This window comes from Marmota monax, unplaced genomic scaffold, assembly GCF_021218885.2.
Source record: "Marmota monax isolate L192 unplaced genomic scaffold, Marmota_monax_Labrador192_F-V1.1 WCK01_AAM20220418_F8-fsc00014, whole genome shotgun sequence".
NCBI lineage: Eukaryota > Metazoa > Chordata > Mammalia > Rodentia > Sciuridae > Marmota > Marmota monax.
Window position 1 is genome coordinate 34,817,729 of NW_026695222.1, and position 25,609 is coordinate 34,843,337.

A 25,609-nucleotide genomic window follows, 5' to 3' on the forward strand; every position below is an offset into this window, starting at 1 on the left:
CCCCACTTTTGTGTGTGTGCCACCAAAGCAAAAGGAAATATTTGGTTAAAATATCAGACTCAAGCATGCACAGGATTAGGACATCTTATGACAGAAAAATATCACTTCCACGGTAAAATACATGTCACTATGTGGGTGCCACCCCACTTACTCTTTTATACAGGAGTTTTAATCCAATTGTCGAGTATTCCCAGGCACTGGTTAGCATTAATTTTGGATCTCTTATAAGACCTGAAACCTATCAGAGGCCATCGCTGTACAAGCCAGCCCAGCTTTCTCCTCAGCAGACATTGACATTTTTCTGTCGGAGGCAATCACCAGGTGTTGAGATTATTACCGTCTGGCGACAAATGGACCCTACTTTTCCAAAAGAATTCTAAGGCACAGTGATGCGAACCTAGGAGGAGGTAGACTTCCTTTTAGTGCCTGAAGCACAATTTCACAAAATAATTTTGTCAAGATATCCTGTAAACCAGATCCAAAGCTGCTGTCCTCTCTCAATTTCATCAGGAGGGAAACGGAATAAAACCCGTTTTCCGACCACTTTCCAGCAGCGGCTTCCTCATCAGATTTCCGTCTCCTGTATGTGACTGAGAAGTTCCTCTTTCTCCATCAGGTAGCCACTTTTTCCCCACTGTTCACATAACTGTTGCAGCAGAGCCCTGATCTCCCTTCCCGAAGAAATGCCCCCTTTCCCGATGTCGTGGTCACTGACACGCAACGGGGGGACTGACCGCTGCAGTTCCGGTAGGAGACAGTGCTCGCCTTGGTACTTGAGCCGTCCACACACATGGGCCATGGTGACAGGCTCCCTAGACTAAGTGCCAGACACACGTTAAGTCTCGTCACATGTCGGAACACTTGCTTAAGATTTTACCCTCACATCTGGACGATCCTCACTCTGAATTTTTTTGATCAAAACAAGTAAAGCCCAAATGCACTTGTTCTAGCGGTGAAGCTGACGTGCATTTCTACCTACATCTATAATAAAGTCCTGAGTGGGCTTCAGGGGTCCGGGCTATCTGCCGCTTTCACTAAGTCCTTCCTGTTTTTAACCCGAAATAAGCCAAGATTTTTCTCTTCTTTTGAAATCTCCCAACCTCATCCAACTTTGTCATGTCACCCTGTGTTCTGAATAGCGAGGCCAGGAGACTCACTGGCTTTGGTGAAAAGCCTTTCACGTTTCCACTGACCTGTCAAACTCTTCCAGACCGCTTCGGCAGGTAAGCCTGCGTAAGTGCCACATCAAGATCGTAGAGGAGGTGAATCAAAAGGTTTACGTGGTTACCTGTAAGGATTTTCTTCAGTTCCACCCAAATCCTCTCTCCTATATCCCACCCAAGCCTTTAGCATTTTCTGTGATCGCCTCCAATATCTCGGGATCATGGTCACTAGGTCTGCCTACAATTCTGCCCTAAAACCTGAAATATCCTAAAATTCAAAGATAATCTTGTACTCTCTGTTTGGCCTTTCCAACAAATCACTTTCTTATTTTTAAATCTGCATAGCCATTAAAGAAATCAAATAAGGTCTCATCAAAACCTAGAAACAGAGAATTCATAGTGAGATCTCTGCATCTTTCTGCAGTCAGTTAGGAACTCTACCTTGGCAAGTCTTCCATCCGTGACGATATCCATACGTAGTGTGGTGGTTTTAAAATTTTCTTCATGAGGCTGTCAGACTCTTCAATCCTTCCGTGAAAGGGGACTGGAATTCTGGAGACTGTAACTTCATTGTAAAGAGATGCCGCTTCAGAAGGCACAACCTACTCCAACTGCAGCACAGGACCAGGCTGTGCCCAGGACATGGGAGCCTGAACATCTGGAGAGAAAGTCACCATGCACACTTCGGCCAGTGCCTCACCGCCACACGCCAAAATACCCCAATTTTTAAAAATAAATTTATGTTTAAAATAACCAGAGTTACATTTGTGTGGAGAAACCCTGACTACTATGGGGGGAATGGCACCTGCCACCTGAAGGGACTCAGGCTAGAAATCCCAATGACATGGAACTTGTCATTTCTTGCATCAGAAAGAAAAATAGATGGATTGACGTATGGATAGAGATGTACAGATGGATAAACAAATAATAAAGAAATTGCAATAGAGGGTTCCCATGATAACCCCCTGGGAGATCTTGAGCAGAAGTGGACCTTCATGGTTGTCTCTAATCAGGGCAAGGGGGTCAGGCGTTTGACCAGTTGTTTGATATTGGTGATATTGGATATTGGGAACTGACCCAGGTCAATACTCACAGAGAAACTCAGTTGTGAGCCTTCAGGAACCAATGGTCCCAGCAACTCGGGGAGTGAGCGCCTCAGTCCTGAAGGGGAATCCGAGTGGTGATCCCTGGGACCCACATGGCACGACACACTAGGTGTTGAGATCTTGTAGGTATTAGATCTGGGAGTTCTGAACCCTATCCAACTTCTTACTTCTTCTCTGAGGGGGTCCACAAATTTTGGAGAAAACGGGAGCTAAATGTGAAACAAAGTCCTACTGTGAAATATATGGGCAAGATTTTTTTCATTAAAATGGAGTTTATCACATGGCTTAGCTCTCAGCTCCCACCCTACATCTGAATTTTGAAGCGAGACATTTGGACATGAGTGCTCATGAGGAAAGAGAGATGGCCTACCTTCAAAGCAGGTGACAACTTGTCAGGTGCAATGCAGCACACCTGTTATTCCAGCAGCTCGGGAGGCTGAGGCAGGAGGATCATGAGTTCAAAGTCAGCCTCAGCAAAAGCAAGGCTGTGAGACTAAGCAACTCAGTGAGACTCTGTCTCTAAATAAAATACAAAAAAGGACTAGGCATATGGCTCAGTGGTTAAGTGTCCTAGGTTCAATCTCTGGTGCAAAAAAAAAAAAAAGTGACAATTCAAATGCATATATAAATTCATCATCCAAATAGGACATTTCTGAGAGCCTGAGAAGGTACTGTTTAAAATGGCACCAAACCAGTGGGTTCAAGACAGACAATCCAAGGAAAATAGGCTGCGTAGTGGCCCTAGTTATTGTTAGGCAACTTGCTCATGCAATTGCAAACTGTGGGAAAATGAGAGCAGCAGTTCTCAGGTGGGTGGCAAGCAGCCTGAGCAAGTGCTGAGTACAAATGCTCACCTTAAAGTCACAACAGAGAGCAGCCACACGTGTACAAAAACACATGGGTAAATGCACACAACACATGTGTATACATATCGCACCTCCAGAAAGTAATGGAACCACTTGTATTTGAGGAAGAGGCTCCTTACAGGATAAATGTATCCTAGATACTTATCCAAGGGAAGGGCTTCCAGTTATGGTGACCTAAAAACGCCAGGTAATTCCTCACTACAGAAATCAAGTATAAAACTGAATAAAAGCATCAAAAACAAATCAAGGCACTGGAAATTTACCAAAGTAAAACAGCAAATTATGAAGCTTTTTTCTTGCATGACAGTTAGACTTCAGTTTCAAGAATCTTAATGACCCCATGTAGATTAAACATAAAGAAAACCACACTTAGACACATTAGAATCAAACTTGGGATGAACAAATAAATATTTGAAAAAAACTACAGAAAAATGACTCATTGTAATGGCTCAGTTTTCATCAGAAACAAATGGAAATCAGAAAGCACTGAAATGTCAAAATGCTGAAAGAAAAAAAAACTGTCAAAGAATGAATGATTCCTTATATCCTTTAAAAATAAAGGTGATATACTATAATACAACAAGAGCTAATGTCTATCAAATATGAAGAACTCCCAAAACTCAATAGTGCACAAATAATTCAATCAGAAAATGGGTAAAAGATCTGAACAGATATTTTTTCCTAGAAGGAGATGCATATGAAAACACATGAAAAGGTATTCATCGTGATCGGACGAATGGGAGATGCGAATTAAAATCACAATGAGATATCACTATTTGCTGTACATCAAAATGTCTAAGTTTTTTTTTTTTAAAAAAAAGAGTGACAGTAACAACAAATGAGGACAAGGATGCAGAGAAGCCGGATCACTGTTAGAAATGTAAAATGGCACATCCCCAGAAAACAGTGCATTTCTTATAAAACTAAGTATTCCTTTATCATACCACCCAGCAATCTCACTCCTGGGCATTTATCCAGAGAAATGAAAACGAGTGTTCACAGGAAACCCGAACGTGGATGCTCATGACAGCATTATTCATCATGACTCCAAACTGAAGACAGCCCGGATGTCCTTCAACAGGTGAGGGGCTAAACAAAACCCGGAGCTTCCGTGGACCACTCCCCACACCACAGAGGAACGAGCACTGGTGGGGGGAAGAAACTGGACAAATTCCCAGGGAATTTTGCTGGGGAAAAAGCCAATCCCCAAAGGTTAAATTCGTGGGAGTCAATTCATTTAAAATGTTTAAATGATAAAATTTTAGAAAGGAAGCCCAGGCTTGTGGTTTCCAGGCACTATGATGTGGCACAGGAGATGGGCGGGGAGGAGGAGATCATGGTGCAAAAGGACAACATTGGAGATCGTTGCCGTATGGACTGTTCAGTGTCAGGGATATGGTGGTGGATACGCAAATCCACACAGGTGACAAACCCTAATGGAACTAAGTCCTTACATGCACCCCCCCACACACAGGAGTTCTAGTAAAACTGGGGAAATCTGGATGAAATCAGTGGATGGTCTCAATGTCAGTATCCCAGCTGATTCACAAAAGAGTATCATGGGGGGAAACTGGATAAAAAGTACGAGGGATCTCTGCATTGTTTCTTACAACTGCACGTGAATTGACGATTACTCACCTAAAAGTCCCAAGGAAAGAAAATAAAGACTTTCCATATCAACAAAAATCTGTTTATTTCAGACCAGACCAGACTGAAATTACCAGGTGGTAATTTGGATTCACAAGAAAGAATAAAGAACATCAGAAATGGTAAATATGTGGGTGAACACAGAAGTGTGTCAATGATACACACCCACACCTGTCTGTAGCCAAGCCCAGGATCCCTCTGCCCCACCAGACCCTGCTCTCTATGCTGTGAGTTCTTTCCTCTCCTTCCACCAGACTCCGTTTCTAGGAGGAATAAAGACCAAAAGTTCACAAGAGCTGATCAAGGAGAATCCGGTCTGCCTGGGATAGGAAAAGTGACGCACGGCCTGGGTCACACTGTGGGACAGAGACCCTTGCAGGAGAAGGGGCTGGGAGGAGTGGGTGTGATGAGTTAACCAAGACTTGAGTCTGAGAAACTTGGAGTTAAATCTAAGTCAAGCCACCAGCAAACTCAGTAAACCTGGGCAGGTCTCAGACCTTCCCCAGATCTTGGTTTGCTCATCTTCGAAATGTGCGAAACAATAAAACTTGAGCTGTACGGTGTTTATCAAGATCGCAGAAGGTGACTTTATGTAACATGCATAACACACTGCCCAGTATGAACAAGATGTTCCATAACAATCAGGATGAGCACTGTTATCAGTGCACACAACAGATGCCTCTTTATATGCTCAACCACTGAGATGCAAACCCTGGAGGGTCACAGCTGCCAAGAAAAGGATCAATCTGAGCCCCCCACAATAGGAATTCCCCATATTTTATGATCAGTTTCCTGAGTTCTACAGACATTGTCTGCCCTACTCTAGAGTCCCTATTTACATTCAAGCCATTAGTCATAGAATGCTAAAAATTATCCTATGCTAAAAATTCCACTTGAATTTCTGAAAGCAAGAATCGAATCTATTCTTAAAGTGGCCAGCCCTATTTTTCCACTCTGAACATTTATTTTATCTTATTTTTATTTCATTTCACTTTGATACTGAGGATTAAGCCCAGGGGTTCTCTACCACTGAACTACATCCTTACCTCTTTTTACTTTATTTTGAGACACCATCTCAATAATCTGCCCAGGTTGGCCTGGAATTCAAGATCCTCTCCTCCCAACCTTCCAAGTAGCTGGGATGACAGGTACGTGCCACCATGCCTGGTTGGACATGTATTTTAAACATATATAAAGTAAAAAGTAAAACAGACCCTATTGGCATGTAGGTGGCCGTGATAACTGTACAGAGCCTGGCCCCTTCCTACCACCTGTTCTCCTGTTTGATAAGATGGGGATGACAGTAATATCTGTCCAAGGACTTTTCATGAGAATCTACTTAGGCAAAGCAGCAGACGGCCTGACATCTAGTAGGTGCACATAGGATGTCCGTCCCCTTTCTCCTTCTAGAAAAGAGGAAGGCTACACAGAGGTCAGAACCAAATGGGGAAGCTGTTCTTTAAAATCCTGCCTTCATCTGCTTCTCCCGTCCCTACACCACCATCAATGGGTCGCAATCAAAATTAAGTATTCTTTACACTAATGCTGTACATGTGGCTGCCATAGGGTGAGACTCCTTTGGTAAATGCAAGGTAACTAGTAAGACGTGCCTGCCAGCTTCTGTATGTGCCTTTAATAAATGTTGTCCTTGGCCTCCATCTTCTGGAATGACAAAGACACTACCACCGGCTCATCTGCCGACAGGCTAAGTCACTGAGTCATGATCACAGCTCCCCCAGGGCAACCTGGGTACACATGCCTGCTTTTCAAAGACTTGCAAGGCTCATTTGACTAAATAAGTACAGGCACCCCTCATCGAGCACTGCCTCCCACTGTCCTGAGACGTTAACACAATGTTAATGATGAAAAAAAAATTTTTAGTGCTGGGGATCCAACCCAGGGCCTCATGCATGTTAGGCAAGCACTCTACCATGGAGCTACATCCCCAGCCCAGTGGTGGAAATATTTGATATTTTTAGAAAATATTTATATCCATAACTCTTCTGTGGGGTGTCCTAACCTTGGCACAATTAACACTTGGGAGATAACTCTTTGTTGTTGGGGGAGCGGGGTCCTGAGCATTGGAGGATGTTTAGGAGGACCCCTTGCCTCTACCCATTCCACTAATACAGGTAGGTGTTCCTCATCCTCAACTTGTGACCATCTAAAACGTCTCCAGACATTGCAACTGTCCCTGGGCTGAATAGTGTGTTAAAGGCAGCTCTTCGCTCCCCAGCTAGCTGCTCCAGAAGAGAGAGCTCGGTGGTGAGCTCCCCACCAAGAAGCACCCATAGGCACCCCTGCCTTTCCTTTTCCTGAATAGTAAAGATCAGCATATGATGAGAGGCTTGACCAAGAAGCGCGTGGACTGTAGTTGGAAGAGGCAGTGGCCAAGGAGGGAGCATCATGGCTTCAGGGGGTTTCATGTGCAAAGGTGGGAACACATTGCTGTAGGACTCGAATATGGAGCTGACCCAGTCAGCACGCTTAGCTGCAAAAAAGCATCACGCCACACACACACTCGCAAATGGCACATACCTGTGCATGCATCTCATACGCACAGAGCATTTGAATATTCATTGAATTTTTGCACCAATTCTAGGAAGTATACTAAGTTAGCATAATTAATCTGGATTTATAGATTAAAAAAAGAAAACACTGAGGCTCAGAGAAGATAAATGACTAGCCCAAGGTCAAGAGTAACCGTACTAGAATCAACTAATGTGCCCATCAGAGGCAGACTGGATAAAGAAAACATGGAAGCTCAATGATCACTACTCAGTCTTTTTAAAAAGAAAGACTTTCTGTTGTTTGTGACAACACAGATGAACCTGGGGACATTACGCCAAGGGAAATATGAGGAGCACAGAAAGACAAATACGGCATGATCTCACTTATTACATAATCTAAAAAGACTGAACTCAAAGCAGAGAGTAGAATGGTGATTACCAGATCTGGGGAGGGAGATTGGAGACCCATTTGCCAAAGGATACAAAATATCAGTCGGATAAGATAAATAAGTTGTGGAGATCTAATGCACAACGTGATGACTATAGTTAATAACAATACATTGTACACTTGAAAACTGCCAATAGGCTTTAAGTGTTCTCACTGCAAGTGCAAGTATGCGCACACACTCACACACACACTCACACACAGTGATAGGTATGTGAGATAATGCATATGTTAAGTAGCATGTTAGTCAGGTCACATAGACCAAATTTTTGTCAATTAAAAAATAGGTGAGGGGGGCTGGGGCTGTAGCTCAGTGGTAGAGCTCTTGCTAGCACATGTGAGACACTGGGTTCGATCCTCAGCACCACATAAAAATAAGTAAATAAAATAAAGTCATGCTGTCCATCTACCACCACAGGAAAAAAAAATATTTTTAATATAAATAAATAGGGACTGGGGATTTAACTCAGTAACAGAGTGCTTGCCTATCTTTCCTGGGTTCAATCTCCAATACTGCAAAAATAAATAAATGAATAATAGTAACAAAAGAAATATGATGATGATTAAAAAAAAGAAGAAGAGTAGCTGAATTCAAGGACAACTTCAGACTTCAAACCCAAGGTTCATTAAGTCCCACAAAGCCATGGCAGCTTTGCCTTTCAAAAACAATTGGATCCAGGAGAGGAGTCAGGTGGGAAATGTGCTGGACCCTGGACTCAGGGCTGAGATGTGTCTCCAGACAAAATGACACCCTGAACCACCCAAAGCTGGGCTCTCCTTTCACCCTGAGCTTTTACATTTCTTTTTAAATATACTAAGTCTGCTGTTTTTCCAAGGGGGTAGCCATTTCTGACCTCATACCATGTATGTTTGCTGCTTCCATAATTCCCTTGGAGCACCCGGATAGTACAGAGGCCTGACGCTCTGCCCAGTGAACTGAGGGTACTTGATGAATATCTGTGGATTGAATGAGAGACACAAAAGCATCGGAGTGGGCAAACTTGGGTCTCAGGCCTGGTTCTGAAACTTGCTATCAATGGTCAGGGTAGTTCAACCTCTCCTCATCTACAAAACTGGGTATATCAGTTCATTTTTCTTTGTTATAGCAAGGTATCCAAGTCTATGTAACTTTTTTAATTGACAAAATTTTTTATTTTTATTTTTTTGTACTGAGGATTAAAGCCAGGGGTGCTCTACTACTGAGTTACATTCCCAACCCTTTTTATTTTTTTTTTGTTTTGAGACAGGGTCTTGCCCAGGTTGACCTCAAACTTGTGATCCTTCTGCCTCTGAGTCTCTGGGATTACAGGTGTGCAAGGTGTGCACCACTGTGCCCAGCTGTTTAACCTATTTTATTTTAGTTCATAGTTTTGGAGGCTGAAGTCTTTCAAGATGAGGTGGCCTTCTCAGTTTGGCCTCTGCTGAGCACCTTCTTGGTTGTGTCACAATATGGCAGATAGTGTCTCGGCAGGAGTACATGTGAGAGGGCACAGGGAACATGTGCCCTGGTAAGAGAGGAAGCCTGGGCAACTTAGGGGCCAGGCGTCCTCTCTCCACAATAACCTGCTGTCAAGGGAACTGACTGGGGTCTCACGAGATATCATTAACCTCTTCCAAGAGCAGCACCCCTGTGACCTCATCTCCTGACCGTTAAGCCCTGTCTGTTAAGGCTCCCTCACCTCTCGACCTCACCTCACTGGGGACCCCATTCAAACCTTAAGCAACACACTCAACCCATATCCAAACCATAGCATGGGGTCCTAAGTCTCAAGGATTTCCTATGTAGATTCGAGAGACAATGTGGAAAGCATATTTCAATTTACAAAAAACACACACACACACACACACAAATTAGAAATTTTTTAAAAAAGAGGTTTTTCCATGGTGCCTGGCAAAGAAAGGCATCTGGTGCGTGATTTAGAATTGGTAAAAGGGCTTTTCACCCTGCAGTGGTAGCAAATTGGCTTTGGTGGCCAGATCAGATAAGTTGGGAGGAGAAAGGCAGAACTGTGCTCGGGACACTCTGTTCCAGAGGCAGCTACCCCCGTGAGAAGCAGGAATTAGGAGGGAATAAGCAAAATATGGGGTCATCCCCAACCCCTTTTTGGTCCCCTTTCTCTCTAAAAAGGCAGTGCTAGGCTGGGCCACCGCTAGGCGAGAACATGGGCTTCCAGGCTTCTCTCTTACTTCTCCTGGTTCTCACCTGCCAAGAGCTTCAGACTCAGTCAGAAAAAGGTGAGTGTGGAACGTGGGACCTCAGAGTGTCGGGACTAGGACAGAGGCGCAGCTGCACCGAATCCGTTCCTCACCTCACACTTAAATGTATGCTGAGCTTGTGTGACGTGCAGCCGCCGTCCTGGGTGCTGGGGTTGAAGCTGGAAGCCAAAGGTCCTGCCTTTGTGGAATTCCTATTCTAGTGGGAGAGGGGCACATAGTACCTATCACACATAATAACATGCTAGGTGATAAGGCGTCACAGGAAAAGTACAGCCGGGAAAGGGGGCTCCAAAATCTGGGCTCTTGGTGGCCCAGATTTAAAGGTGAGAGATTTGTTGAATCAGCTTTCCTTACAGGTAGGGGCTCCTTTCATTATCCCTCGCCCTCCATCAGCCTGCAGGTGGGGGAGGAGGCAGAGCTGATCCTTTCCCTCCAGGGCTGCTGTCTGAAATGCTATCACAACAAAGGTGGCTGGAGTCCCCGCACACCTGTGCAGCTGGTTTGATTCTAGGTCCCCCGCTTCCCAGCAGGATGTCAGGACAGGCACTTGATCTCCCTGACCTTAGTTTCTTCATGTAACACTGGAAGTCATAATAGCTGTGTGAAGCGTAAATACAAGGATAAAGCCACTCAGATGGTGACAAGAACATGAAAGGAGAGTACAAAGGAACTTATGACATAGCCCCAGATGCGTTCCTAGTTATTGTTCTCTGAAGACAAATATTTACTGAGAACTAAGGGCCAGGCCCCCGTTAGGCACTAGGACCGCAGAAACAGCCGGATGACATTCCTGGGCTCAAGGGCTTTTTTGGCTAAGAAACCATCTAAGAACAGCCACCGTTTATCAGTGATTTTTATTGGTTATCTCTAACCTCTCAAAAAGCCTCAAATGTGGATGTTAGAGACCATTTTACAGTGAAAGAAAATGAACGATAGCTCATTGTTCCAAGGTCACCCAGCTAGAAAGTTACTGAGTCAAGTCTAAACCCTGCTCTCAGGTTCAAAACCTACCTTTTCCCCAGGGGCTGTCTGTTCTAGAACTGACCATGAGAGAGACGGAAGCCTGGGAAAGCTTGCTCTAGGAAATCAGATCTTGAAAGGCACCAGGAGATGTGAAGTTCAACTTCTTTTTTTCTTAATATTTATTTTTTTGTTAGACGCAATACCTTTATTTTGTTTATTTATTTATTTCTTTATGTAGTGTTGAGGACTGAACCCAGGGCCTCCTGCATGCTGGGGGAGCACTCTACCGCTGAGCCACACACAACCCCAGTCCCCCCTTCCACTGAGCCACAACCCCAGCCCGTGAAGTTCAACTTCTTAACATTACAAACAAACAAATGTACACTTGAGCGGCAGCCTCTAGTATGAGATTGGCCCCAAGTGGTGAAGCGATTTGGAAAAGTCACTTGGCCCCTTGGTGATCACAGTTTTACAGGGTGCGTAAAGTGAAGTTTGAGCTAGAATAAAACCACGTGGGTCGATTGGAAAAAAAATGATGAAGTGTGGGATTTGCACTCCTTCGGGCAACTTCTAAAAATGGAATCTTCAACTTCCGTGGGCTGGAAAGGAGAGGGACGGGGCACAGCTGCCACGCCAGCCTCACTCTTGTGCTCTGGGTCATCTCAACCCCTGACAAAGGGGTTTGGACCAGGGGAAGGGGAAGGCCTGGCTGCCCTCAACTGCTTTCTCTCTGTAGATCCGAGCATATGCAATCTGCCTCTGGAGAAGGGCTCCTGTCGCGCTGGCTTGTACAGATGGTATTACAAAATGGAGGAAAACCAGTGTGAGCCATTTCTCTACGGGGGCTGCGAAGGAAATGACAACAGGTTTAGGGAGAAAATTCTGTGTGAGGAAGCCTGCAAAACCACGTGACTTCCTCATGAGGACACAGCCCGCCACGGAGTCAGGATTGCGCCAGGGCTGTTAGAGGCATTTCAACCCCCCTTCATAATGAGAGATCCGTTCTCCCACCCCCAAATTCATTGTCCCCACGTGTTCCTAAGATCATTTCATCTCTGGGCCTGAAATAATACAAATGTGGACATCACGTTTAAAGTCTCAAGAGTTTCTTTGTAAAACACACACACACACACACACACACACACACACACGGGCACAAAATCTTAGAGAGCCATTCACAGCTTCCTGTGAATCACTGCTTCACCCATTGGAAGATGAAGCTTTGGAAGGGGGAGGGGAGTGAATGTGGAAACCTGGTATTTAAAGGGCTTAAATTAGATAAGGAAAGGGTTTCTGGAGTCTTGTGACACGGATAAAGGAAACACAAACTGGGAGAGGAAGGGAGAGAAGGGAGTGCTTGAAGACATTTGAGACCACTTTTAAATGAAAATGAGTGAATTTGTGTGAAAGCCCCTGTCTGCTAAGGCCATTCCACACCTTCCTGCCACACGGGAGAGGACTACAAAGCCTGGTCCTAGGGTGCCTTGGTTTGCCTTAAGCAAGGACAATGGCTACTAGTTGGAGGGAGAGGAGAAAAACATGAGGTTCTCTTTTCATTTATTTCGAGAGGAATCAACGAGACCCAAAGATGGGGACACCCCTAATCCCAAAGTGTCCCTTCCCATGCATTGCAAAGCTCTCCCCATCATTCTCTCAGACTCCCCTGACCTCAGGGCTGGAGGGCAGGATGGAAGCAGGCATGTTCACCTGGACATCCCCTTCACCTGCCAGGCTCATACAAGGGCTCTCTTCAAGCCCACGCGAGCTGTTACCCACTGTCCAAGGAACACTCATTGTCATACATCCTGCCAGGCACTGTGCTGTGCTCTGTATGAGCAACACATATAGACCTCAGAGTCACTCTGAATATTAGATCTGACCTCCAGTGGCGCCACCTTCTTTCTGTGAGGTCTTGGGTCAGTAACCTCTTGGAGTCCCAGTCTGTAACTTGGGATGACTATTAATTATTCTGAGGATTCTGAGAAGCCAGGAGACCTCACAAGCCAAGTGTGTTTGGCACATGGCCCATGCTGCTGCTATCATCAGATGCCCAGCTGTGAATTAGAGTGACTATGGAGGCATTCCATCTCTTCTCTGATCTCTTTTTCTCATTCATCACCTTTGGAGGACAATGACCAACCTCACAGGACGGGTGCATGCATTCACCAGGAAAATGCTGACATGTGGAGACAAGGCCTGAATCCATGGGTCAGAGCTAAGCCCTCCCTGGACTTCACGCCTGGACCATCTGGTTGCCCCACCTACCCCAACCCAAGTGTCAGGAAACAGGGACAGGATGATAAGAACAGAAGCTATGACGCCACCAATGCTGAAAGCAGTCACTTTATTGGCGGGAGAAGGGAGAAGCCATGGTCAGCCCAGGAAGGAGTGCAGAGGCTACCAAGAAGGGAGGGTGGCCATGAGGGGGCCGGATGTGTGTCTAGGCAGAAGCTTCCCCTCCCCACTCCTCAGGCTGGTGGTGGCTGGAGCTGGAGGAAGAGAATCGTAACAATAGCATCAAAAATGACATCCATCACACTGGACAGGAGTAGCAGCCACATAAATCCTGGACCGACTCCTCCCAACCCACCATCCCACTCATACACAGCAAAGCTTCAACTGCTTGCAATTTCCTGAAGGTTCTAGATCCATCTCTTCTGCTTCTGATCATCCCCAGGACGCACCTGGGTATATCCTGTCCTGACTGACCACTGTGGCCTTCCTGAGGGACGGTGGGCATTCACCACGCTAGGAATCCCTCTACCACCAGGAACTGCCATTGTGGTGTCATTGCACACACTAAGCTGAGATGAGCTGATCAAATAGATCTCAGTTATTCACATTCTAGAAGCAAAACAGTTGTGGCTCAGGGAGGTGAAAAGGCCAGTTACATGTCAGAGCTGAAATTTGAACCTGGGTCTTCCTGCCTGCAAAACCCACCCATGTGGCTGACACCATAGGAGAGCTCTGGGCCCTGGGGAAACTATGGCTCCCTCTTAACCACTAAAGAGCACATTTTGAAACAGCAGGACCTGGGGCAGGTCCTCCCTCTCAAGGCTTCAGGTCTCTCCTCTGCGCACTCAATGGGTTTCATCCGTGACCTTCAGGTTCCTTTGCTGAAATTGTGTTCAACCAAAGGGCACTTCCAAGTTCCTCTTGTTCCCTCTGCCTGCGACGACTGCCCCACTGCACTGCACAGGGCCACCTACCTTTTACTCACCTTTTAGTTGTGGCTCAGGTCACCGCCCCGGGAAGCCTCCCCCCATTGGTCTGCTCCATCTGTCCACCGCCCCCACCCGTCTGTGTGATGTTTCTGTTTCCCACGGCACCAGGAGCTGACTATGGGCACTGGGCATGTCATCCACCCATCCGCCTCAGCTCCTGGGCTTCAAGCTCTGGGGATGGGCAATGGTCACTTTTGTGTCCCAGCACCTGGCATGGCTGGTGACACAGGGCAGGATCACCCAACGGGCCAACCAAGCGTTTGGTTTGTTTCTGCCCCACCTGCCTTCACCACATTCCATCCCAGCCACCTCTCTGCCCTGCCTGCACCCTGATCCAGGGCATCTCTCTTCCTGAAGTCCCCCAGGGATGCTCCTGCCTTAGCATCCACCGCTCCCTGTACCTGATGCTCCCTGGACATCCCCACAGTGTCCTCCCTCTCTTCCCACTTTCTTGGTGAGGCCTTCACATGGGTTTCACTGTGAAGGCCTCACCAAGGCTGTCCCCTGTCTTCCCCTCCCCTGGGCCCTTTCTCCTTGTAACATGCTGCAGAATCTGCTTGCTGACTTACTTGGTTTATCACCCACTGGACTGTAAACCCCACCCGAGAGACATTTTTGTCAATTTGTTCATTCATGGAGCATCCCCAGAGCCCCAGAGTGGTCAGAGCACACGACTCAACCAGTAACTGTGAATGAATTAAAGTAAATAAATAGTCCAACGCGCGAGCTCCAGAGCATGTGCACAGGTCTCCCTCTTCAACCTGCTGAGGGTACCGTCATCCTTGGATTTCGATGCCTGACCTTGCTCTCTGCCCACCTACCTCAGGGGTCAGGTGTGACACAGGACACCTTTCCGCAGCCATTGCGGCAGCATTTCATGGGGCCAGTACACTGGCTGTCCTCCTGGCACTGGTCCTGGCAGATGCCAAGCTGGGGTAAGTCCACATTGGGGCAGGAACCTGGCTTCTCTGGGTAGAAAAAGGAGTAAGAGGAGGCAGGTCAAAGGTGGGACAGAGAGGTGACAGCCACAGCAGGATCCACCACGGCCCCTCACCCTGACTCATAAACAGCGGAGCTGCCTCGGAATTCTGATTTTGGGGGCCTTAGCCAGGGAATTCACTTGCAATTCCGTCCTTCTGCTCCCAGATGCCTTCAGAATCATAAGCCCCCAGTTGAGTCCCTGCTCTGCCGTTTGTGGACTAGGGCCAGAAATCCCTCATGCCTCAGGTGTCAGTGTCACACACCTCAGGGGGTGGTTGCAAAAGCAATGGAAGCAAACATACATTGTTTCTCCCCCCAAAGAGCAAACTACTGTGTAATAATAATGAGTAGTTATTAAAATGACTTCACCCCTGCTGTCAGCCAGGCTTTATTCCAAGCACTTGACACATATTAGCTCATTCCATCCTCACAAAATCCCTAAGAGAGGAGGCGGGGCCTGTTAATAGTTCCTCATGTTGCAGAGGAGGAAAGTGAGGCAGAGAAAGAGCCCTCTGGCTCTTCCTGAAGTGCCCCAGGGATGCTCCTGCTTTCCTACCCACTCTGTTAAGCTGCTCTGTTAACCTCCCTAACAGAGAAGGTTAAGTTGTCTAAGGTCACACAGGACTGAGGCAGGATTTGAACTGCAGGAAATCTAGCTCCAGAATGTGTGTGCCAGCCCCCTGCGCACCTGCTGCTAAAACCAGCACCTGGCATGGCTGGTGACACAGTGCAGGATCACCCAATGGGCTGAGCACACGAGAGGAGCACACTCAACCTTCTCTTCACTCACTTCCACTGACTCACTGCCAATCAAAATCACTCAGCACCGTGGCCCTCCATACTTAATGCACAGATAAAACCACACATCCTTACACACATGCACACTAGAGCAAACACTGCGGAGATGTGCTGTGTGCTCTCTATGGAAACCTGTTATCTCCTTTAATCTTCACATGAACCATTCCATTTCCATTGTAGGGGATATTCCTTTTTTTCTTTCTCCTTTCTTTTTCTTTTCTTTATTTATTTATTTGGTAAAAGGAATTAAACTCAGAGGCACTTTACCACTGAACCACACCCCCAGCCTTCATATTTATTTATATATATATATATATATATATATATATATATATATATACACACACACACACACACACACACACATTTTTTTTTCTTTTGAGTCAGAGTCTTGCTAAATCGCTTAGGGTCTTGCTAAGTTGCTATGGCTGGCCTCGAACTGGCAATCCTCCTACCACAGCCTCCCAAGTCACTGGGATTATAGGCATGGGCCATCACACCCAGCCATAGGGGATATTTCTAACCCTATTTATATCATGCATGAGAAAAACGTGGCATAGAGAGGTGCCACCCAGCAGCACCCTGCTGCTCAGGAGTAAACTAAGACCTGAGCCCAGCCTTCTATAATACACACACACACACACACACACACACACCACTCTACTTCTGGGTCAGGGAGAAGGAAGCCAGGATCAGCCAAATGTAAAATTAGGCCCAGAACTTGTTGATTAGCTGCAGGGGACCTCAAGCCTGGTTGACAGAGTCCTGACTCCCTTACAAAGAAACCCATTCCCTTGAAAAGGGCAGAAGCTCTCAATAACAGGTGGCCCTGGGACTAAAAGGGTATAAACAGGGAAGAGCTCTGTTAAGTACACAGAATGTTCCCGCATCAATGGGACACTTCGAGGTCCACTTCATTTAGCCCTCATATCAATCCCACTGTGCAAACAAGAAAGCAGAAGCTCAGAGATAAAGCACCTTGCTCAAGATCACACACCTGGAAAGGCCAGGGCTGGGATTCCAGCCTCCGGGCTCCTCCCCGGTCCAGGCAGCTCTCTGGCCTGTGCCTCTTTATCCACCCAACAACACCTCTTGCCCCTCCACCTGGCTCTGCCTCTGACCTCCTCTCCCAGTCCTCATGTCTTCTGGTCCTCCCTCTCAGGTCCACACTAGAGGTCTCCACAACGAGATGCTGCCCCCTAGTGGGCAAGCCCGCCTCCACCTCCCACTGCCCTCCTCACAGGGTCCAGGGTCTCCCAATTCCCAGCTTCGGCTGGCATTTTGATGGGGAAATAACCAAGCGGAAAAATCGCAGAGGCTGTATCCTGGGTAAAGACCAGTAATTACAGTACCTGGGTCTCCCACGTCGCCCTCCCACGCGCGCCCCTTCCCCCCAGATGGTATCCCTGCTTTTCGTGTTTCTCCCTTCGGGAAATGAGAAGCCTGGATTCCATGCCAAGGCCACATCTCGCCCTGATCAGAGTTCACAGCCTGGTGCAGAGGGTAGCGCCCCAGCGAGCACCCCGACGGAGCACCTCGGCACCCTTTCTGGGTACTTCGGATGGAAGAGAGAGATAAATTTAAAGATTAAGAAGGAGGATAAGGTGCCCAGGGAGAGGTCCTGGCATTCTTCAAACCTCTCGGCTAGTAGATAGCAAACACAAAAAATAAAAAATAAATTTTAGAAACTTGAACTGTCAGCCACGGGATGGCAATGCGACCTTAGGCAGGACCGTGGCTCCCTCCGCGGCTCGCGTCTACAGGTCAAGATGTGGGCTCCTCTAATCTGGGAAGTTTTAGAGGGAGGAACCTGCGAGTCTCGCCGGCCCGGGCTGCTAGCCCTCTTCCCCAGGGTTGGGAGGCCCAGGGGAGGGCAGCTGAGAGTCGGCGCCCGGGCCTCCCGCCCAGCTCGGAGGCCGCCCGGGATTCCCGCAGGCCCCGGCCGGCCGGGAAGGAAGCGCAGCGGGTCCCCAGGCTGCCCGGAACAACGTCCCGCTGCGCGTTCCCGGAAGCCGTCGTGCACCCGAGAACCGAAGGCAGCCAGGGCGAGGGGACCGCCCTCGCCCTCCGCCTGGCTTCGGCGACGCTTTGTCGCCCGCCGCCCACGCGGGGAGGACGGCGGGGACGCATCTGCTTCACCCGCCCGGACCTTCCGGGGTCCCCGGGGGCAGGGACGCCCTCCTTCCCAGAACGCGGCGCTCCGCCACCCGCATCCTCCGCGGCCCCGCCCGTCCCCGCCGGGTCGCCGCGGGGTCACCGTTGGGAATGGAGCACACGCTGCCGCAGCCGGCCTGGCAGCACTTGCGGTAGTCGGCGCAGTCGCTGTCCGAGAGGCACTCCTTGGTGCAGTTCACGTCCGCCGGCAGCTGCGGGCACACGCCCGCCCTCTCCCCCGCGCCTGCGGACGGGCGAGGGCAGGAGGAGGGTCAGTCGGGGGCCCCAGTCCCAGAGGATGCCCGCTTCCTACTCTAAGGACCCCCAAATCTCAGTTCCTGGCCTTCTCACTTTCCGGCCCTGGGGACCCTCTAAAAGCTCCTAGAGGCCCACACCACCCCAGGGGTTCCCGAACCCTGGGAGTACAGGAGGTCCCCAGGCGTGGCTTCAAATCCTCAAATCTCAGTCCTCAGGGGACTGCACGCCTGAGCGCCTGGGAGCCTCCTGCGTCTAGACGGCTCCCCGCTCCAGGGCAGCCCCGTCTCCGCCCTCAGCACCCGCCCCGCCCCTCCAAATTTTAGCCCCTGGTAGTCTCACCACCTCCAGGACCTTGGCTCCACACCCCGAGCTCCAAGGGTCACTAGCTTTAGGCCCCAGAGATCACCAATCTTAGTTTTCATGGGTGTCCCCACTTCCGCCCCAAGAATCCCCACTTCCCCAGCCCCCAGGGAGGCTACACCTCTGCCTGACTCCGTCTTGCGCAGGTGGCTCGGCCCTTTGGGCACCCGGCCTTTCCCCGCCCCACTCACCTGTAGCCGGAGGGAGGCCCAGCAGCAGCAGTCCAAGGAGGAGGGCGGCGGCCAGCGCGCAGAGGCGAGAGACGGGCATGGTGCTGCGCCGGGGCGGGGTGCAGGTGCAGCGGCAGCCGGGTGGGGGGATTTAACCGCGAGCGCGGGGGGCGTGGGGCAGGGGCGGGGCCGAGCTAGGGGGTGCGGTGGGGGCCTAAGAGCCCAATGGGCACAGCGGGAGCACTGCCACCTCATGCCATTTCACAATCCCCCGGGATCAGGTGTCACTCTTGGCCCCGGTGGGAACCAGGAACCTAAGCAGCTTCCAGGCCAGGAGCAGCTCGACCAGCTGCAGCCGGACCCTTGTCCACTCCCCCCTCCTTTCCTCCCTCCTGGGGCCTGAGGGCAGGGTAGGGCCGCGGGAAGCCAGCACAGTCCAAGCCCAGGGCTCCACTGGAGTCCTCCTGGAATGTCCAAGGCTGAGGGTTGGAGGGGGAAAGAGCAAGGCCACAGGGAGGCAAGAGACCTTGAGGATTAAGTGATTGGACTTGGGGTCAGATCCCTGTTTAAGGATTGGTGGTGGAGGGCTGGGTGGTACAGGCTGTAGAAATGGCGCCTGTCGGTGATAAATGAACCCATCTGACAAGGAACATGCCCGCGGAGGTGGAAGACTGTTAGCAGTTCCCAGCCATACTGGGTGCATTTCTATTGAGTCAACCACTCAATCGGGGTTGACTGCCACCAGGTACCATGCTCCTGCGCTCATGGATCTTCCCAGCAGCCTTTGACACGAGGGTTATTCTTGCCAACTGGATATGATAAAGTGATGTACAGAGGTTTAGGACCGCCCCCCTCACCAAGGTCCCAGGCAAAGCTGTGCGGACAAGTCTATTTCACCCCAGATCTCTCCCTACAGGCCTTGTTTGGGGCCTTTTTTTCCCACTCCATCGTAAATATTCGCCGGGTGTATACACACATGGGCACTTGGGATAGAGAAAATAGTCCATAGGAATCACTGAGCTCTGGTGTCTAGGTTTGACACACCTCCATCACTTTCCACCCGAGGGTCTTCAAGTGACTTACTTCTCCATTCAGAATGACCATTTTGTCATCTATAACATAAACATTCATCTACAACATTAATGTGCCTGCCGTGGAACACGTATGTACTCCTGGTAGGTAAGTTCACACTGATTGACATAGGAACCCCAGGTCTGGCACACAATAGGTGCTACATAAGTGGCCTCTAGTGCTCAGTAACAGGTAAGGAGACTGTCTAGTACAGCCTCCCCTCCCCTCCCTCCACATCTATGGCTTCCATGATCTTGCATTCAACCAACATTGGATGAAAAACGCTTGGGAAAAAAAAATGCACCTGTACTGAATGTGTACACACTTGTTTCTTTCCACTATTCCCTAAACAACACAGTATACACCGACTTCCATTGCATTTACATTCCAGTAGGTATTCTAAGCAATCTATACAGGATTTAGAGTGTATGTGAAATGCTCCCAGGCTATATACAAATATTGCTCCTTTTTATATGCAGGATTTGAGCATCTGTGGGTGGATATACACAGGGATCCGGGATACTTAGGGACAACTGTATATACTGTTAGAATCCAGGGTGGTAAATGTCAAAATGGTTGCCAAGGGAGTTAGAAAGAAGTGCCTTCAAACATTTTTCTTGCTCCAGTAATCCGAGGTTCTGGAAACCCAGTGAAGTCTTTGCTGCTGGTGGCTAGAGGGGTCAGGAACAATGAAAATCAGGAGGACGGGTGAGTAGTTTGCTGATGTGGGTACAATGAGCCACCGTTCCCATGATGGGTGTCCATGAAAGAGTCTGAGAATGTCTCCCCCAGCTTCCCAGGCCCAGCCTCAGCCCTGGACACATGCCGTTGTAGGGAGGGGCCAGGACTATTTGCTCTGAGCTCAGAACAGTCAACAGCCATGAGGGCGAGAGCCAGGGGGAGACGCAGCCCTGGGCAAACTCCCGACACTCAGGGCACGGCAGAGGACACTGTGGTGAGCCCCTGGGTTCAGCCTGTGGCCCAGCAGGCTGCCGGCTGATTGTCCAGGACCTATCCAGCACCCCCTGGCCAGGAAACCGCCAGCCTCGCCCCTCCCACCTCTTCAGAGGCCCCCCCCTTGCTGATTGGCTCACTCTTAAAAGAATGCGGATTAGTGTGAGGCTCAGGAAGTGGGGTGGGGTGGTAGAAGGATGGAAAGAACATTTCATAGGTGGATGGCATCAGATGTTTAGTTTTTGCAGTGTCAGAGCCACAATATGAAAAGTCATATTGTTTTCTCTTTTGCATAAGTAAAAAGAGCAGAGACTTTAAAACCAAATGCATCCCGGTCTCACGTCGGGGTTAGCCATTTTCTGGCTGTAACTTTGAGGAGCACTTCACTTTTAGGACCTACGTCTTCCTCCACAAAATGAGCATCATCATGACATCTCATAAGATTATTCTAAGGATTAAAGGGAAGAACAGAGACCAGAGGCAGCAAATCCAGCTATAGCGCATGTATTGTTAGCCCACACAGTACATTTTTAAAATTTAAATTAGTTGCCAAGATTTAAACGTGGGGAATTTCACATAAAAATAAACCTCTTTTTTCTCTTGGAAAAAGAACAAGACCTGGCAGCCCGGTCCTGCAGCCTGTACATAGCAGCCCTCAGTTACAGTGTGGGTCTCAGAGCAGCCTGTGTCAGAATCACTTGGAGGGCTTGTTCAAACACTGGTTGCAGCACCCCACCCCACCCCCAGAGGTTTTGCAGTTTTGGGGGTTTCTGTTTTTATTTTTGATACTGGAGTTAGAACCCAGGAGTGCTTTACCACTGAGCTACAGTCCCTATTCCTTTTTATTTTTTATTTTAAGACAGGGTCTTGGTAAGTTGCCAAGTCTTGCTAAATTTCTGAGGCTGGCCTCAAACTTACGATCATCCTGCCTCAGCCTCCAGAGTCACTGGGATTATAGATGTGCACCGCTGTGCCTGGCACTCCCCTGAGTTTTGATTAATAGGCCTGGGATAGAAATGTGCATTTGAGAGGTTTCCAGGTGATACCGCGAGTTAAGAGACCACACTATGAATGTTGTGACCTAGAGTTAAATGAAGCCACTCTCTTTATGAAAGGAGCATTCTTTCCATTTCCCAATTATCCCCACCGTTCCTTATTGTCTCACATACCCTGCCCCCAGCTACTTCAGTTGATATTACCTGCTTGTCCAGAGAGGGCATTTACCTTGTAACCTGTGGATGAGCATGTAGTAAGTGCTCAGTAAGCTTGCATGTATGTAAAAATCTCACGGAGTATCTTACAGGTAAAGAAGTGGAGATTTAGATAGACAAAGTGACTGACCGAAGGGAACACAGCCAGTAAATCAGAAGGAAGATAGCAATACTTTTTGCTCATGCAGTCCCAGTTATTTCAGTATCACACACACAAACGCATTTCCACACACAGAACTATCCAAGGTTAAAATAGATGATACATCCAAAACTTTGGACATGACTTTATGAGTGTAAAGCAATATTTATCAAGGAAGAAGAGGAAGGAAATAGTAAAGGAACGAAGGAAAAGTTTATAAAGGGAGGCGATGTTAGTCACCTGTAGCCACGCCTACTCTAAAGTGGCCGTAAACAAGTTAATGGTGAAGATTTGAGAAATTCCCAGGAACTAACAGCTGTCTTTAACTATACAATGGAGCCTTGTCCTCTTGAACTGTTGGACTCAATCAAATTTCATTTTATGGAAACCTCTCTCTCCTCTTTCTGGGGATACTGGCTATTTTGTTTTGTACCTACCATCTGTTGATCCTTTTTCTGATAAAGTGCCCTGATTTGGGTTTGTACCAGGATAGTAGGACAGGGGGAACTGTCAATCAAAGTGCCTGACCTGTCCCCACAGAATAGCTGGAATTTTCATCTTGAACAAGGAAGGACAAAAGACCTGAGCTCTCTCAGAGGTGCCCGGGGAAGGCCCCAGTTCTTCCTTGTTTACCATCCTTTCCAAACCAGGTTTTTTAGGTTTCCCTTCAGTTCTGTGAGCTAACCCAAATCAGTCAGTGCTCTTGGTTGCAAGTATTCGAATTCAGCCCTAGCTAACTTAAAGGAGCTGTTAGGAAGAGAGAATGGATACCCAGTACATCTCCACACCATTGTCATAAGTTTCTTTGTTGATCAGTGCAAACTTAGCAACTGCAGAAGTAAAGAGGTGTTTATTGGAGCCTTCGTGATTGTAACTCAGGAGACACGGGTTCAGAGAGCTCTGAGTCAATGTTCCAAAGAAGTCAGAGCTTAAATGGGCAAACAGTAGAAAGAGGTAGAATCTCTCTGTAGGGAATTCTATTGAAATTGAGGAAGATCGGGTACTGAATAACAGAGGCTAGCGTGACCTATGGAAGATAAAGAAAAGAATGTTCATGCTTAGTGAAAACTGTCCATAAAGCAAAAGTCCCGAGACCACTCGATAGGCACGTTGAGTCTCCGGGCACAATGAGATCACCTGTTCAAGATGCCTGCGGTCAGAGGGCAAGGGTAACCAAAGTTCACATTCCTAGCACCAGTTTGAAAAGTGCACAGGAACGGCTTCCCACTGGCCTCCTGAGTGCATTTCAAAAGGCTCCTTCCATGTTGCTTTCAGTACCGTCTCATCTCGGCTTCCTACAGCCAGTTGGTTTCTGTTGCTAGTAACCAAAGTGCGCTGACTCCCTATACCCAGGTCACCGTTAGGCTCCCCATTTCTAAATTCAGTGGCTTTTTCTCCAGCCTCCAGCCTTCTCTACTTCACAGTAAGGCCTTCGTGGAATATGGAATAAATGTAACAATGTTCAAACCGAATCCTTTATTAAAAAAAAAAAAGTTGTTTTGCATGGTTTCAGTGCAAAAATCCATGAGGAGCAGAGAGCTTCGTTATTTGAAGTATCTTGAGTCTCCTCTTGTGGCTCTCCAGGGCCTTTAAGGACAGTTTTAAACCTCTTGTTTGGAGGACAGCTTTGCAGTCAGAGTCTTGAGTTGCCAACTCCTGCCATCGTAGGCTAGGTGACCTTGGAGAAGAGTTTAGCCCTCTGAGCTCCAGCTTCAGGAAGATCCCTGTGCCGCGCTTGGCATCCAGTTCCGACTCAGTAAGTGGTCATGGGTATCCCTGTGTCACACCTCGCTTCCCTCAAGGATTCTCTCCACTCCCGACTTCCACCTCCACCAGAGGACAGGGAAGTCACTCTGCCACTGTTGCCCTCTGTGGTATCCAGCAATCCCCTCACCTCCTCTGGGCCTGTTTCCACATATGTAAAATGTGGGCACCTTTAAAGAGCTGTTTGTGATCATGATGTAAAGCACCAGCAATGTACCTGGCACATAGTAGGTGCTCAGTCTGTGTCGATTTCCATGCCCAACCCCTTCTCTGAGTCTGGGATACTCAGTGTCTTTTCCCTTCTCCTTCTTTCTGCCTCAGTGGCGGGTTTGCCCACTGTCTGAGCAATTCCGCTCAGGTGTCCTGTCTGCCCCAGCTCAGAACCTTCCTCGGTCAGAGCAGAGCCCTGTCTTCCTGTCGCACATCTCCCCTTCCGCCTTCCCCTCTTGCCTCTCCTGCAGGACGGGCGCTCCTTCCCTCCAGCCGATGATGGCATCCCTGTGTCCCCCTTAACTCCCTGTGTCCTCACTTAGGCGCCCCACAGGCCTCCCAAGCACAGCATCTCCAAGGCCACATTCTCTATTCCCGTCACCGCCTTCACCTGCTTCTTCCCTCTCAGTAAACGACTTCCCCGTTTCCCGGGTGCTCAGGCCAGAAAGGCTGAAGGCCGTCCTGTCCTCCGCTACTCCCTCTCTCTTCCCCAGAGCAGTGTGGGCAGCCCTGCTGGCTCTGCCTTCAGTTCTGCAGATCCTTCCAGAATCCACTGCCTCCGCCATCCCATCTGGTCCAAGCACCTGTCCCTTCCCCCGCCTTCCTTCTAACCCTCCCTCTGCGCTGCCTCCAGAGCAGTGCTGTCACATGCAGGCCGGACCCTGGTGCTCCTCTGTGCCACACCCCCGTGGCTCCCGTCTCATTCACGGCCCCGATGGCCCATCCAACTGACCAGCCTCATCCACAGCCACTTGTCCTCCTTACACCAGACTGGCCCCTCACTCCTCCTGAAATCCACCTCACGCTTTGACCCTGCTGGTCTCCAGCTGCCTGAAACCCTCCTGCCCCCTCCCCCCAAAAGCCGCTCAGTCATCCTCAATAAAGCCTTGATGATCCAGTTTTAAACGACAGCCTCTGTATTTCCTCTCTGTATTTCCGTTTCCTCCGTAGCTCTATTACCATCGGAGGGAACATCTTATTTACTATCTGTTTATCTGACTGAGTCTCACTGTGGGATAAAAGGTCCGTGAGGGCGGAGGACTGGTTCATTTTATTCCTGGCTACACCCCAGATCCTAGGAGGGCCCTGGAGGAGGACTCGGTACCTGGAAAGAAAGAGTAAATATCATATCCTCGGGGTTGGTTTTCCACAGGGCAGCTGCAGGCTACTGTCAGGTTATGTACATCAGGTTATGTACAGTTTGGCTCCTCCAGGGACAGCTCAGGGCATGTGGGACCAAATCCCAAGTCCTACCCTGAGCGCCACACACCCACAGACACACACACACACACACACACACACACCGGCTTCTATCTCCCTCTCTGTTTCTCGGTCCTCTCCCCTTCACTCGCACTCCAGCTCTGTGGGTCCCCACACTCTTCCTTGATATTGCAAGCA

At 48.7% G+C, this 25,609-nt stretch overlaps 2 protein-coding genes and 1 pseudogene across 3 annotated transcripts; 1 reads left to right on the forward strand and 2 right to left on the reverse strand.

The window, feature by feature from the left end:
- Nucleotides 1-565: 565 nt before the first annotated feature.
- LOC124085442 (CCA tRNA nucleotidyltransferase 1, mitochondrial-like) lies at nucleotides 566-1,821 on the reverse strand (annotated as a pseudogene).
- Nucleotides 1,822-9,789: 7,968 nt separating this feature from the next.
- On the forward strand, nucleotides 9,790-11,950 carry Spint3 (serine peptidase inhibitor, Kunitz type 3). The gene is made up of 2 exons (XM_046433094.2): nucleotides 9,790-9,972; nucleotides 11,654-11,950. The coding sequence occupies exons 1-2, from the start codon at nucleotides 9,900-9,902 to the stop codon at nucleotides 11,827-11,829; spliced, it is 249 nt and encodes an 82-aa protein (XP_046289050.1). The 5' UTR covers nucleotides 9,790-9,899; the 3' UTR covers nucleotides 11,830-11,950.
- Nucleotides 11,951-13,244: 1,294 nt separating this feature from the next.
- On the reverse strand, nucleotides 13,245-19,018 carry Wfdc2 (WAP four-disulfide core domain 2). Of its 2 annotated transcripts, none has more exons than XM_058575533.1 (4): nucleotides 18,884-19,018; nucleotides 18,070-18,318; nucleotides 14,963-15,109; nucleotides 13,245-13,406 (listed from the first exon to the last, which is right to left on the reverse strand). In XM_058575533.1, the coding sequence occupies exons 1-3, from the start codon at nucleotides 18,960-18,962 to the stop codon at nucleotides 14,964-14,966; spliced, it is 474 nt and encodes a 157-aa protein (XP_058431516.1). In that variant the 5' UTR covers nucleotides 18,963-19,018; the 3' UTR covers nucleotides 13,245-13,406; nucleotide 14,963. The 2 variants fall into 2 exon arrangements, with proteins under 2 accessions (XP_058431516.1, XP_046289900.1); XM_046433944.2 differs by having other exon boundaries at nucleotides 18,178-18,318; nucleotides 18,884-19,017.
- Nucleotides 19,019-25,609: the final 6,591 nt, after the last annotated feature.

Coding starts and splice junctions, on each gene's coding strand:
- Spint3 (XM_046433094.2), top strand. CDS start 9,900: ATGGGCTTCCAGGCTTCTCTCTTACTTCTCCTGGTTCTCACCTGCCAA. Junction 9,973..11,653: donor TCAGACTCAGTCAGAAAAAG/GTGAGTGTGGAA, acceptor TTCTCTCTGTAG/ATCCGAGCATATGCAATCTG.
- Wfdc2 (XM_058575533.1), bottom strand. CDS start 18,962: ATGCCCGTCTCTCGCCTCTGCGCGCTGGCCGCCGCCCTCCTCCTTGGA. Junction 18,319..18,883: donor GGGCCTCCCTCCGGCTACAG/GTGAGTGGGGCG, acceptor GCCCGTCCGCAG/GCGCGGGGGAGAGGGCGGGC. Junction 15,110..18,069: donor GCCCCCGGGGACCCCGGAAG/GTCCGGGCGGGT, acceptor TTTTCTACCCAG/AGAAGCCAGGTTCCTGCCCC.